The 14,055-nt window shown below is 40.4% G+C and overlaps 1 protein-coding gene across 1 annotated transcript in view; it reads right to left on the bottom strand.

Moving 5' to 3' along the window:
- LOC140137980 (uncharacterized) overlaps positions 1-14,055 on the bottom strand; it is a 114,199-nt gene that overhangs the window by 32,533 nt on the left and 67,611 nt on the right. Inside the window, 1 exon segment of the mRNA XM_072159811.1 lies at positions 3,379-3,524. Within this exon segment, the coding sequence (XP_072015912.1) occupies positions 3,379-3,524 (146 nt within the window).

The raw sequence follows: 14,055 nt of genomic DNA on the forward strand, positions 1-14,055 counted from the left end.
CTTTTGAGGGGCATGGAATTTTACGAAAGGGAGAATTCGTATTGTCCATGCAATTTAGCGACCAATACTGACATGACTGACGCATGTTTTAAGCTTTCTCATATGATATGGCATGGAAATTTTTACATTTCGGTCACTTTTTCATTGAAAATCGCACGGGGGAGGGGGCATTTATCAGAGAGGGTGTTTATTATAGACCCAAACAACTTTGGGGGCACTGCCCTCATTTGCTTAATCAGGTCACATGGTAGGCTATTCCAGTTGAAATCCATACCCCCTATGGAAGACATGACCTTAATCTCCCACAAAGAGGGATGTATATTTCAAATGGAGTGGTAACCCCTTTGAAATTCACACTCCCTGTGTGGAAGATTTAAGGTCATGTCTCCCATAGGGGGTATAGATTTCAACTGGAATAACCCAATAAGTAGTATGCTTTTATATTGTGCTATCAATTTCTACAAAATCTCATCCTAAATGTCAATTTTGTGGCCCATCAACAAGATCCTAGACAGAACCGTGGCGCTAACCATCTTTACGATTTGCCATCCACAGATACATAAAGATTCAGACCTGAAACTAACCTTTGGTGAAAAAAAAGAGGAAAAAAGCTGAAAATGCTCAAAAAAAGCTGAAAAACAGCGTAAAATTGGGGCAAAATGGCTCAAATTGGGCTGAAAATAAAAGAAAACACATTTGTGATGCGATCAAGCAAAATCAGTCGGAACTCGGTAATATCGATTTTGAGATATAGCAACACAAAGGAAATGTTTCCTTTTGTTTTGAAAACTCTTTAATTGCTCATATCTTTGGAACTGCTTGTTCAATTTCAATGGGGTTTTCTGCAAAATCCAGCTTTGTAAATGCTTTTTACTATCCGATAAGGAACTGAAAATTTTGGGAAATTTTGGGCAACATTTCGGTGTTTTTCCTAGCAATTGGCTAATCCTTTTGAAATCCATACTCCCTATGTGCAAGATTTAGCTGAAGTCTTCCACAGATGGAGTATGGGTTTCAAACAGAATAGACAATTAGGTAACTGCCATCTGAAATACTCACTCTAGTTGTGGAGGATATACTTAAGTAAAGCCATATACAGAGGGAGTATGGGATTCAAAATAAGTAACCTTAGCCCAGGACAGTTGGCGGTATTGAACATTTGTTCAGGGAATAGGCTGCGGGTATCACCCCTTCCTAAAAAGTTTTTTTGGCTCTTTTTATGACGAAGATCATCACCATGATGATTCCATTGAAAAATTTACTCCCTCTGAAATTTTCCAGGGGTATGGCAAATACAAATGGAATAGCCAAAATTGGCATTTAACCCTGCATTTGAATGTTATGAATGTACATTAATGACACAAAAACAAGATCATATTTGAGGAAAGCACCAGTTAAATGTTCATTAAATGTCTCCTCTACACAAAAAATCCATTGTACTCTTCTTGATCGTACCACTATCAAAATCCAACATAAAATCACCGATATCTGTGATAAAACTATATCTTACTTGCAAAGGTTGTATGGAATAGCAGGATATTTTAGCGCTGCTAATTATTCATGATGTTAACCACCTGGTCATCTAACAGCATTTCTGATTGGTTGATAACTTAAAATGCTCATTTTAATTGCCAATTATGACTAGGCTTTGACCTATTTATGGCTAAACATGCATTTGCAGATGATCTTATTAATACCCTCTTTGATTGGTTCAAAATTGGACATAATATTCATTTTGGCCAATCGGCAGGTAGTTCTCATGGGGTAAACTATCCCGCCAAAATTCTGAACAGTTTCCAGTTTCGGTTTCTGTAATTCAACATAAGCATATGGGTCAAAAATAGTTTAGCAGGCTTTTAAATTTGCGCTTTGTAAATTAACTGAGCAAACCTGAAAATAAAAAATGTGTGAAAATGTTCTCACTACACAGTATTTAAGGTGTTCAGTGTTGAGTGTTTATAGTTCCTATTCATATTTCATAGACTATGTTCTGGGTCTGACCTGGAATTTTTCAGTTGGGGACAGACATGTATGTATTAACCAGCTTCAGGGCATACCAAGGGGGGGGGGGGAGAGCCCTCCCCCTCAACACCATATCACAGGTAGACCCGGTTCCAGAGGGTTTGTGTTCCTTCATCACCTATATCAAAGAACTGGTCGAGTTGCGCATAGGGTACATTTAAAATCTACCAACAGCTTAAATCCTCCTTTAACTAACACCTGCATGCAAGTGATTGTCATACCTTTGCTGTGATAGCTGCATATAGCAATCTAACTAACCCAATTGCATCTTTATATTTCCATCTCCCTACATAGCCTGTTTGATAGACAGGCATCGGCATCCCAGGATTTATATTTCCTTTGAACTTTACAAGATATAAGCCATACACAAACAAGGGGCTTCACTCAATAATGAAACGGTTTCTACTTTTTAAAGGTATGGCTTAAGTTCTTTTTGGGTAGGGATGTTTTTTAACAAAATTTAAATTTCCAAGGGTGCTTAACGAAGTAATTTTGAGGGCGCTTATTGAGCCAAATTGGGCCACAATAAATTTATTGATATTGAGCTCAGAACCCCATGGACCAGAAGCAAATTGGACCACTGCTGGGATTGAACACTAAACCTCATGGACCAGAGGCAAATTGAGCCACTGCTGGGATTGAAGCCAGGACCCCATGGACCAGAGGCAAATTGGGCTACTGCTGGGATTGAACACTTAACCTCATGGACTAGAGGTAAATTGAGCCACTGCTGGGATTGAAGCCAGGACCCCATGGACCAGAGGCAAATTGGGCTACTGCTGGGATTGAACACTTAACCTCATGGACTAGAGGTAAATTGAGCCACTGCTGGGATTGAAGCCAGGACCCCATGGACCAGCGGCAAATTGGACCAGCGGCAAATTGGACCACTGCTGGGTTTGAACACTAAATCTCATGGACCAGAGGCAAATTGGGCCACATTTGCCATTGAGCCCAGGGTTTCATGGACCAGAGGCAAATTGGGCCCCAATTGGTATTGACCCAGGACCTCATGGACCACAGGCAAATTGGGCCACAATTGGTATTGAACTTAGAACTCCATGGACCAGCGGCAAATTGGGCCACTGCTGGTATTGAGCTCAGAACCTCATGGACCAGAGGCAAATTGGGCCACTGCTGGGATTGAACCCTAAACCTCATGAACCGGATGCAAATTGGGCTACTGCTGGGATTGAACCCGGAACTTCATGGACCAGAGGCAAATTGGGCCACAATTGGTATTGAACCAGGAACCTCATGAACCAATGAGGCAAATTGGGCCACTACTGGAATTGAACCTGGGACCTCATGGACCAGCAGCAAATTGATGCAAGTTACACTCTCGTTCCCACTTACCAGTTAAGCCCAGCCTCATCCTCCTCTTTGTTTTCTTGTGTTTCTTCTTCTTCATCTTCCACCACTTCTCCTTGTTCTTTTTCTTCAGGCTTTTCCAAGATGGCTGAGTGGAGTTTCTTCTGGAATTTAGCCAGCAATGCTAACGTCTGAAAAATATAAAAATAAAGATTCCATGAATATAAGTTATCATCAGTATTCAGCAATGGGTTAATCCAGTTGAAATCCATACACCCCCTATGAAGACAAGTGGAATCTTCCACACAGGGGTGCAGTTTTCAAATGTAGTCGCCCATTCAGGTAATCCCATTTGAAATTCACACTCCCTGTGTAGAAGATTAAGGTCATGTCTTCCATAGGAGGTGTATGGATTTCAACTGGAATAACCCATGTTGGAGCAGACAACAATGAATGGGTGACTCCATTTGAAATTCACACTCCCTCTGTGGAAGATTAAGGTAATGTCTTCCATAGGGGGTGTATGGATTTCATCTGGAATAGACCAGTGCTTAAAAGGTGAACACTACCAACTCTGTAGATTTCTTCAGTATTATTGAGCAACACTGCTAATGTCTGTAAAGCATCAATGCAAACATTTGTGGGCAAATCCGTATTATTGTTAATTCATTCTACTGCAATTATCAATTTAGTCAGGAGGACTATTGTCTGCAAAACATTACAATACAAACAAGGCAAAACCTTAAAAACAAACAACAAATAAAACAACAAACAAACAACAAAGATTCCATTATTCCAACACAGAATTCAGCTAAAACATAATCTGCAAAATTATAATAACATATCGTTAGTGTTATTGCCAGAGACAGCAGTTCAAAATTTTTCTTTAATTTGAGCAGCTACTTTATTACAAAAATAACAAACAAACAAACAAACAAATGCCCCAACAAACAAAATAAAGAAAACTAACAAACAAAAACAAACAACCCAAACAAACACACACAAATATTATTTCTTTGATGAATTCCTCTGTTTAGATGAAATGAAATGCTAAGGGGAAAAGTGAAGAAAGAGCTTTTTGTTTTACAACATAGGTCTGACATAGAATTCCATCTACCAAGCATATTAATGCCTCTAAATGAGTGGTTTTTCTTGACAAAGAGACGAAAAGCAGACACCCTCCACAAAATCATTAAAATAGATTGCTATTTTAATAATACATGTTTGTACAGCTGCCTGAATCAGTAATATAGTTGCTCAAACTCCAAATGTTTTTGTGGAGGGTGCCTGCGTTTCACCTCTTTCATCAAAAAATATCACACTCATTAGATGAACATGCTTGTAAATGGAAGTCTACGGTATACTGGTACATGATTTCCAGGGCAAAACTAAAGTTAAGCTGCCCTGCCATCGATGCATCATAGCTGACTGATGATGCCAGTGAAATTCCCATACTGCACCTGTTGCAGTGTGCCAAGTCCATGGCGATGTACATGAAAGGATGGGGAAGTTATGTTACCACGGAGATCGCCATAGCAACAAACACCATGGCTGATGCCATCACATCCAGGGTCTTCTCCAAGAATCCTAATGGCTGTCATTTTTGTATACAAGAAAAATTTTTTTGCATAACATTCAATCAGTTTTTGGGTGTTAAGTAGAGGGCTAGATGAATGTAGCAAATTTATTATCAGCTGGGGGTAATAGCAAAATTAGCAATAATGAAAATTATCAATTCACTGCATAAAATTAGCCTGGCAGTTTTACTCTGAATCAGGACTGTAAAAATGTTCATTTCCTGTGAAAATAAGCAAAATTTCCCTCCCAAATACCAAAATTTCCCTCTAAATTCCAAAATTTCCTACCATATTCCAAAATTTCCCTGGAATGAGAGCTTCCTGGATTCCGCATTTTTTTTAGGCCTGTAGTATAACCCTGTAATTCCTGCTCACTCTGACTTCCGTCATATTGCGCCATATTTCTGTAAAAAGTGGTGACTTTTTCAAAAAGTTAATTTGTTAACCTGAAGATTACAATTTTCCACCTAAAGACAACCAAATTTAGACATCCATGACAGTCAAATTAGCACAAAGTTTTGCAGTAAGGTACATTCTCAAAAAAGTCGTAGCATGGATGGCAGGTGAGTGCATGCATGCGGTGTACCAGACTCCAAAGTTGCGGCCCAAATTAGCTGTACCATTTTCGCACATTTAGACCTAACCCAGAGTGCTGTCATTAAGTCGACAGCTCAGTGCCAGAAGTGGGTAAGTGCAATAGCTGCCATATGTAGCTGTCATGTGTAGATGAGTACAATATACTTTGTAAATTGCCAAATATTCACAGGGCAGCTATAGTACTTACCCACTTCTGGCACTGAGCAGTTGAAGTGCTCCTTGTAGTTCCAGGCTTATAACAAGCATGTCCTTTCAAAGGTATAAGCAGATAAGTGCAGGCCTTCACTCTATCCACACAGGTGTCGACTGCAGACGACAAGTTTCAAATTTATTTCAAAAATTGAATTATTTCAGAAATGTAATATGCATAATCATATTTAGAATCTGCATGAAAAATGCATTAAAATGAGTACAAACAAGCAGTATTGATTCAGTGGTTCTTAAGAAACAATATCTCAGAACTTTTTATGTTGAAGCCTTGTTCAAAGCTAAGCAAGTGTATGTGCATGAAAAGAACATGAATGGGCTATTCTAGTTGAAATCCACACATCCCCTATGGAAGACATGACCTTAATCTCCCTCACAAGGAGTGTGAATTACAAATGCGGTTACCTCAAATGGGTGACTCCATTAGAAATCTACACCCCGTGTGGGTGATTAAGGTCATGCCTTCCATAGGGGTTGTATCAGTGGCATAGCATCATTGGGCACGTTCCCCCAATTGATCTGAAATTTTTAAAAATCCCATAGGAAAATTGCCGAAAAATGGCTTGTGCCCCCCCAACCAGACCCGGTGCCCCCAATCAGACCCGTTTCCCCCAATATGACGCACCCACGCTTCGCCACTGGGGGTGTATGTCTTTTAACTGGAATAGCCTATTCGTTCACACAGTTGATTAATCTTTCTTTTAATACATACAAATCAAAAATTGTTCACATTTGATTGAGTGCATACACACAGAATGACGCAGCACAGTTTGCGTGGATTAACGTGAGGTCAATTACTTAACGCCGTGTCAACATTCGCAGGAAATCAGAGGGTTTAGTTGGGACTAGCCCTATGGCTATTAAAACTCAACTATCTTGCTGTCAATCAGCTCCTGTCAAATGTTGAGATAGCTTGACTTTTGGGCTCTGTCACATTTACTAGGCCTACAATCAGTGGGGAGAGGGTACTGCTGAAAAGTGTGACACATTTTAGGAGCTAAAACACTGATTTTCTAAACTTGGTAACCAATTTAGGTTGCAATTCATTGAGAAGATTATGCTCATTTTTTTCAAACTAAATAGTACTTGCATACTTTAGCTTTTGCCTCCTTCAACAGAGGTTTGCACACACAAGAAGTGATCAGCTCCGCTGCTTTTCCTGCGGTATTTGCTGCTGGTAGTCTTTTCCCCAGTCATTTTATTCTTTAGCAGTGGGTCATTGTCTCAATCTAGCGAGATACAGCCTACACCTCAGTTGATAGTGTCTAAAGTTGGCAAATGTTACTACAAACCTCCCAAACCAATTTTTTTCATAATTAGAGTGTTTTTTGTTTTGTTTTTACTTTTCAAATTTTGGCACCACTTTTGCCCTTCCTAACCATAAAAAGCAGAGTTGGTCATCTTTGGGTCTAAACTCCTTCACGATTACAGTTCATCTCTAACAGGTGCCTGCACTGTAACATGTACAAGTCTGCAGACATCCCCTGATTAGATCCATGCATAAGGGAGTGTGTGGTGTGGTGGTTAGAGCACCAGCCTCTGGCACAACAGGTTCCGGGTTCAATCCCTGAAGAAAGCCACTTGGTAGGGCATTCATTAGGAAACCTCTCACATTAATTTGCAGCATATGTGAGGTCATGCAGCCAGAGGGTGACATCACATAAGATTAATTGATGAAAGAAGGAATTGGTTGTGTTCAGATGGTATGAATCTCTTAAGGGTTCGAACCTCTTAAGGATTTGAGCCTCTTAATGGTTTGGACCTCTTCAGGGTTTGAACCTCTTCGGGTTTGAACTTCTTCGGGTTTGAACCTCTTCGGGTTTGAACCTCTTCGGGTTTGAACCTCTTCGGGTTTGAACCTCTTGGGTTTGAACCTCTTCGGGTTTGAACCTCTTCGGGTTTGAACCTCTTCGGGTTTGAACCTCGTCGGGTTTGAACCTCGTCAGGGTTTGAACTTCTTCTGGGTTTGAACCTCGTCAGGGTTTGAACCTCTTTAGGGTTTGAACCTCTTACAGGTTTGTATCTCTTAACGGTTTGACCTTCTTCAGGGTTTGAACCTCTTCAGGATTTGCACCTCTTTGTGGTTTGAACCACTTCAGGGTTTGAACCTCTTACGGGTTTGAACCTCTTAAGGGTTTGAACCTCTTCCAGTGTTTGAACCTCTTTCAAGGTTTGAACCTGTTCAGGGTTTGAACCTCTTTAAGGGTTTGAACCTCTTTCAAGGTTTGAACCTGTTCAGGGTTTGAACCTCTTTAAGGGTTTCAACCTCTTAAGGATTTGAACCTCTTCAGGATTTGAACCTCTTCAGGATTTGAACCTCTGTAAGATTTGAACCTCTTCAGGATTTGAACCTCTTCAGGGTTTGAACCTCAACATACTTCACCTAAGGCTCTAAGCCCAGTACCAGAACACCATTGCCTCACATCCCCACCCCCCCACCCCACCCCTCACACACATCCACACACATCATATCAAGCTGTAGACATAGTATATTCCCCTTTCCCACATAGCATTCACCTCAACACACTTCACCTAAGGCTCTAAACCCAGTACCAGGTCACCATTGCCTCACATCCCCACCCCCCTCACACACACCCCCACACATATCAAGCTGTAGACATAGTATATTCCCCTTTCACACATAGCATTCACCTCAACACACTTCACCTAAGGCTCTAAACCCAGTACTAGGTCACCATTGCCTCACATCCCCCCCACACACACACCCCCACACATATCAAGCTGTAGACATAGTATATTCCCCTTTCACACATAGCATTCACCTCAACACACTTCACCTAAGGCTCTAAACCCAGTACCAGGTCACCATTGCCTCACATCCCCACTCCCCCTCACACACACCCCCCCACACATATCAAGCTGTAGACATAGTATAGTCCCCTTTCACACATAGCATTCACCTCAACACACTTCACCTAAGGCTCTAAACCCAGTACCAGGATACCATTGCCTCACATCCCCACCCCCACACATATCAAGCTGTAGACATAGTATATTCCCCTTTCACACATAGCATTCACCTCAACACACTTCACCTAAGGCTCTAAACCCAGTACCAGAACACCATTGCCTCACATCCCCACCCCCCTCACACACACCCACATACATCAAGCTGTAGACATAGTATATTCCCCTTTCCCACATAGCATTCACCTCAACACACTTCACCTAAGGCTCTAAACCCAGTACCAGGTCACCATTGCCTCACATCCCCACCCCCCTCACACACACCCACATACATCATATCAAGCTGTAGACATAGTATATTCCCCTTTCCCACATGGCATTCACCTCAACACACTTCACCTAAGGCTCTAAACCCAGTACCAGGTCACCATTGCCTCACATCCCCACTCCCCTCACACACACCCACATACATCATATCAAGCTGTATACATATTATATTCCCCTTTCCCACATAGCATTCACCTCAACACACTTCACCTAAGGCTCTAAACCCAGTACCAGGTCACCATTGCCTCACATCCCCACCCCCTCACACACACCCACATACATCATATCAAGCTGTAGACATAGTATATTCCCCTTTCCCACATAGCATTCACCTCAACACACTTCACCTAAGGCTCTAAACCCAGTACCAGGTCACCATTGCCTCACATCCCCACCCCCACACACACCCACATACATCATATCAAGCTGTAGACATAGTATATTCCCCTTTCCCACATAGCATTCACCTCAACACACTTCACCTAAGGCTCTAAACCCAGTACCAGGTCACCATTGCCTCACATCCCCACCCCCCTTACACACACCCCCACACATATCAAGCTGTAGACATAGTATATTCCCCTTTCCCACATAGCATTCACCTCAACACACTTCACCTAAGGCTCTAAACCCAGTACCAGGACACCATTGCCTCACATCCCCCCCCCACACACACCCCACACATCATATCAAGCTGTAGACATAGTATATTCCCTTTCCCACATAGCATTCACCTCAACACACTTCACCTAAGGCTCTAAACCCAGTACCAGGTCACCATTGCCTCACATCCCCACCCCCCCTCACACACACCCACCTACATCATCTCAAGCTGTAGACATAGTATATTCCCTTTCCCACATAGCATTCACCTCAACACACTTCACCTAAGGCTCTAAACCCAGTACCAGGACACCATTGCCTCCAAGCGTTTCCCAATTTGGACTTCATTATTCTCCATAGTCTGCGGGATTAGGAAGAAATTGCAACGCAATACTCCAGGGTAGGGATGCCTTATTCAATACAGCTGTGTTACATTGCCATTTCCATTGCCTATGCCAAAGTTCCTTAAAGCGATTGGAACGGCAGCCGGGGACGGCAGGACCCAGATTTTGCCAGTTTACGCATTTAACTAAAAAACTGCAGTGTACTTCTTAATACTAATTAATAAATTGATCCTAAAGGACATCAAGGAAGCCGATAATCACATCTATATTTCCATAGGTCTTGCGGTTCTTGACTTCAGGCTAGTAATGTATAAAACATTTTTGGGCATTTTTTAACTTGTGAAAAAAATCATGGAGGAGAAATGACACGTTATTAAGCCTTGGGATCTCATTTATAAAATCTGTACCATTCTTCTTGTGTGTCAGCTTTATTTGTCTCAATATTTGAGTGCAAACACTGCTAATGCTCCCTCTGATCCGTTTAAAAGCCAAGAGCAAATTTTGGGCGAGTTTTAAAAGGGTGAGTCCTCCCCACAGGTGTGCTCTTGGATAGTAAACAATTTTTAAAGATCCCAGACACAGTTTCGGCCTGAGTTCAACATATATGGTGCTACAACTGCCCAAAGTTATATAAAAATGTGCAAATCAGTGGTTGTGATATAGCCATGTGAAGTCACATGTGGACAATCACTTGAGTTATCGAAAATAAAGTATTTTTATCAGTGGTCATGTTAAATTCAACTCGAGTAGAAATGCACGTCTGAACATAGCTGAAGTTGGACATGTTCATGATCACACTGTTCCTAAACCTGCCCCCTCCTGCAATATTTAGCAGTGGTACACCTTAGCACACTGCATAATTGTTGATCAAGCACTACGACTACTAGAGGTAGTATCTCATTTAGGTTTGTTTACATTGTCATGGTGTACTTATAGGTTTCGGAAATCATGTGCGCATTAATGTTCAGCAAACACCAACTTGTTACAGCGCAAGATACATGTAGCTGAATCTTATCCAGGCTAAGGGTACCTGTTGATCTGTTAATCTTTTAATATTTGTTTTATTTTTTGAAGGTCTACAAATGTAACTATGTTAATAAGGGTTCCTTATTAAAGGATGACGCCTTGGACAACGAGGCCACGAATCGGCCTAGGGCGTGTGAAGCGCGTCCCAAGTTAATTGACATGGTGTTAGCAACTTTATGTGGTCTGAAATGATAGAAACGAAGTTAAACTAAAGTAATCCCTTTCCCTTAATTAAAGGTATATTTATTGATTTTAGCATCCTCTTTTGAGGGTGCGGTTCAATAGATATCCCACAAAAAACCTTATTTCCAAAAGTTCAGTTGATTAGGATGTTGAATTTGCAAGTTATTGTGGCTCATAGGCCACCACTGTGTATGTGTTGTAATTTGTGTTTTTGGAATAGATGAGAGGTGAGGTAAGGTATCACTAAGTTAAAGCAGTTTAATTGAACCCTTGGCAATAAACACATAAAAGAATGTCTAAAGAACAGATACAATGTAGTGCTAGCAATACATTCAAAATACAAAATATTAAGGGATGGGGTATGAACATTTGGACAGTAATTATTGTGGGACATAGAGCACGGGACATAGAGCACATCAGACATATCGAATTGCATTCTGAATACGAAGAATGTCCTGATATCAAATAATTTTGATTTTTTGAAATTAGCAATGTAATACACATTTTATGGCAAATCATTAAAAATTGATATTTTTGATATTTAACAGTACTTGAAGTAAACTTTATAAATCTGATGATTTATACTTAAAGTATATGTAGGTGGGATGAAAAGCCGACAATCAATTGAAAATTTTGACCTTTTCAGATTGAAGATATGGATTTTTTTCCCAAAACACCAAAAAAATTAGGTCTTTTGGGGAAAAAATCCATATCTTCAATATGAAAGATCAAAATTTTCGATTGATCGTCGGCTTTTTCTCCCAGCTACATACACTTTAAGAATATATCATTAGATTTATAAAACTTACTTCGAGGACTGTTATATATCAAAAATGTGAAAAATATCTATTTTAATAATTTGTCATAAAATTTGTATTATATCGTGAATTGCAAAAAATGATAATTATTTGATATCAGACATTCGATATGTCTGATGTCCTCTCATGTCCCACAAAAAATACAGTCAAAACGCTCATTCCAGATCCCTTAAGGCCTAAAAGAAGTTTCCCTTAAACTCCAAAGTCAGGGTGGGTCGTGTTCTGTTTGTTTTGTTTTTTATCAATATCTTGTCACAAAAACCCATTAAAAACTAACAACCTCGCCACAAACTTTGAAGGTAAACAATGAAGCTTGCTTGGCCTTTGAACCTTCCAGGAGCTTCCCTTGGACCCTGTGAGGTTTGGTTAAAACAATTTTGAAGCCAATTGAACTATACATCAAAAATTGTTCTGCTCTTCACTTTTTCAAACCATGAAAACAAATTGGGTCAACCTTTTTGGCCGCAGTCATTCGGGGGAGGGGGGGGGCAGGATTGTGTGCCCCACCAGTCAAAAAATCCTATGCACACCACTGAACAAGTGCTAATCCGTATACAAAGGTCCCCATAAGAGAGGATGGATTGTAAATTGAATTTGATTTATTGCAACTTTTCAACTGAACTTCAATCATAAAATCACCTGTCAATCACATTTGACAAATTTAGTACAAACATTGTTCACTTAATTGTGATTTTAAACATAATATTCTTGTTAGGATCTGATCTATCACTTACACTAGGATCCACAACATGCTCATCTATCAAGGCACAGTTCTTTAACTCCAATACATTTGTACATTCATTGAATGACCTTTGAAAATTTGGGTACAAAATCTCATACTCTGCAACTTGAGGTCAAATTTTGTACTATGATTGTTTTATTGAGGTTATTGAACTGTCATTGGGATGAGGCTACTGTGGTCCATAGTGTTATTTCATTCACATCTACTCATTTTCACCCTGAAAACTTAGTTATGAATGTCAGTCATAAAAGATATATTTGCCTATACATCAGTCATATTGTTTCCGATTTAAATCAATCTATGTCTATGCAGGACCCTGTGTAAGAACAGCATTTTTGCTGATCGGCTACCCTGGGTAAAATTATGATGTACTAATAAAAATAAATAAATCTTGGATAAATTGGGACTTTCTCAAGTTTGTGACTTTTTTGAAGTACAACAATTCCTCTAGCAAAATACATGTATGTTAACACACAGAACAAGATATTACTGAGTTGGGCTATTCCATCTTAAATCCACACTCCTCCTGTGGAAGATTTGGGAGATATCTTCCACAGGGGGCAGGGGCGGATACAGGATTTCGAGAAAGGGGGGGCACACTCCTGAAAAAAAAAAAAATGTAAGAAATGGCCGCGAAGCGGGCATCCCGGAGCGCTTGCGCGACGCAGGGGGGTGTCTGAGGGGGGATGTGCCCCCCTCAGAAGTGAGAAACTTTTGGAAAATGAAGACCCAAGTGAAGCCATTTGGTGGACCATTTTGTCAACATTATTGTGTAAAATTTTAGTTTGAAAAAGCCTAAAATTTGCAAAAAGACGGCCTAATTGAAGCCATTCGTGGACAAGTTTTGACCTCTTTTGTAAAATTATTGCTTTATATGTACCCATAATGTTGCGCGACACGGGGTGTCTGAGGGGATGCCCCTCAGAAATGGACCATTTTGGCACTATTATGGTGTAAAATTTGAGTTTGAAAAAGCCGAAAATATAAAATTTGCGAAATGACAGGCCAATTGAAGCCACCTTTTTTCACTGTTACTCTGTTATTGTATAAATTCAGAGTGGTGGGTGTGAAATACAGGAGCGAAAACGGGCAGGTGTTATACAGGCAGGGGTGTCTGATGTTCCCCCTCCGAAATTTGGAAATTTTGCAAAGTGAAGGTCCAATTGAAGCCATTTGGTGCATCTGTTTTATACTATACGAGAGTATACCATTGCTTTTTAAAACAAAACAGGGCCCGAACTCAATTTGTAAAATGTTACACTGACACTTTAATAGGCCTAAGACTCGGAGATTCGCAATTTAAAGCATGCATGGATCGAAGTCAGCATGGAGTCCGTATTAATACTGACTTTGGTGACAAAATGTGACTG

Source organism: Amphiura filiformis, chromosome 2 (assembly GCF_039555335.1).
Source record: "Amphiura filiformis chromosome 2, Afil_fr2py, whole genome shotgun sequence".
Lineage (NCBI taxonomy): Eukaryota > Metazoa > Echinodermata > Ophiuroidea > Amphilepidida > Amphiuridae > Amphiura > Amphiura filiformis.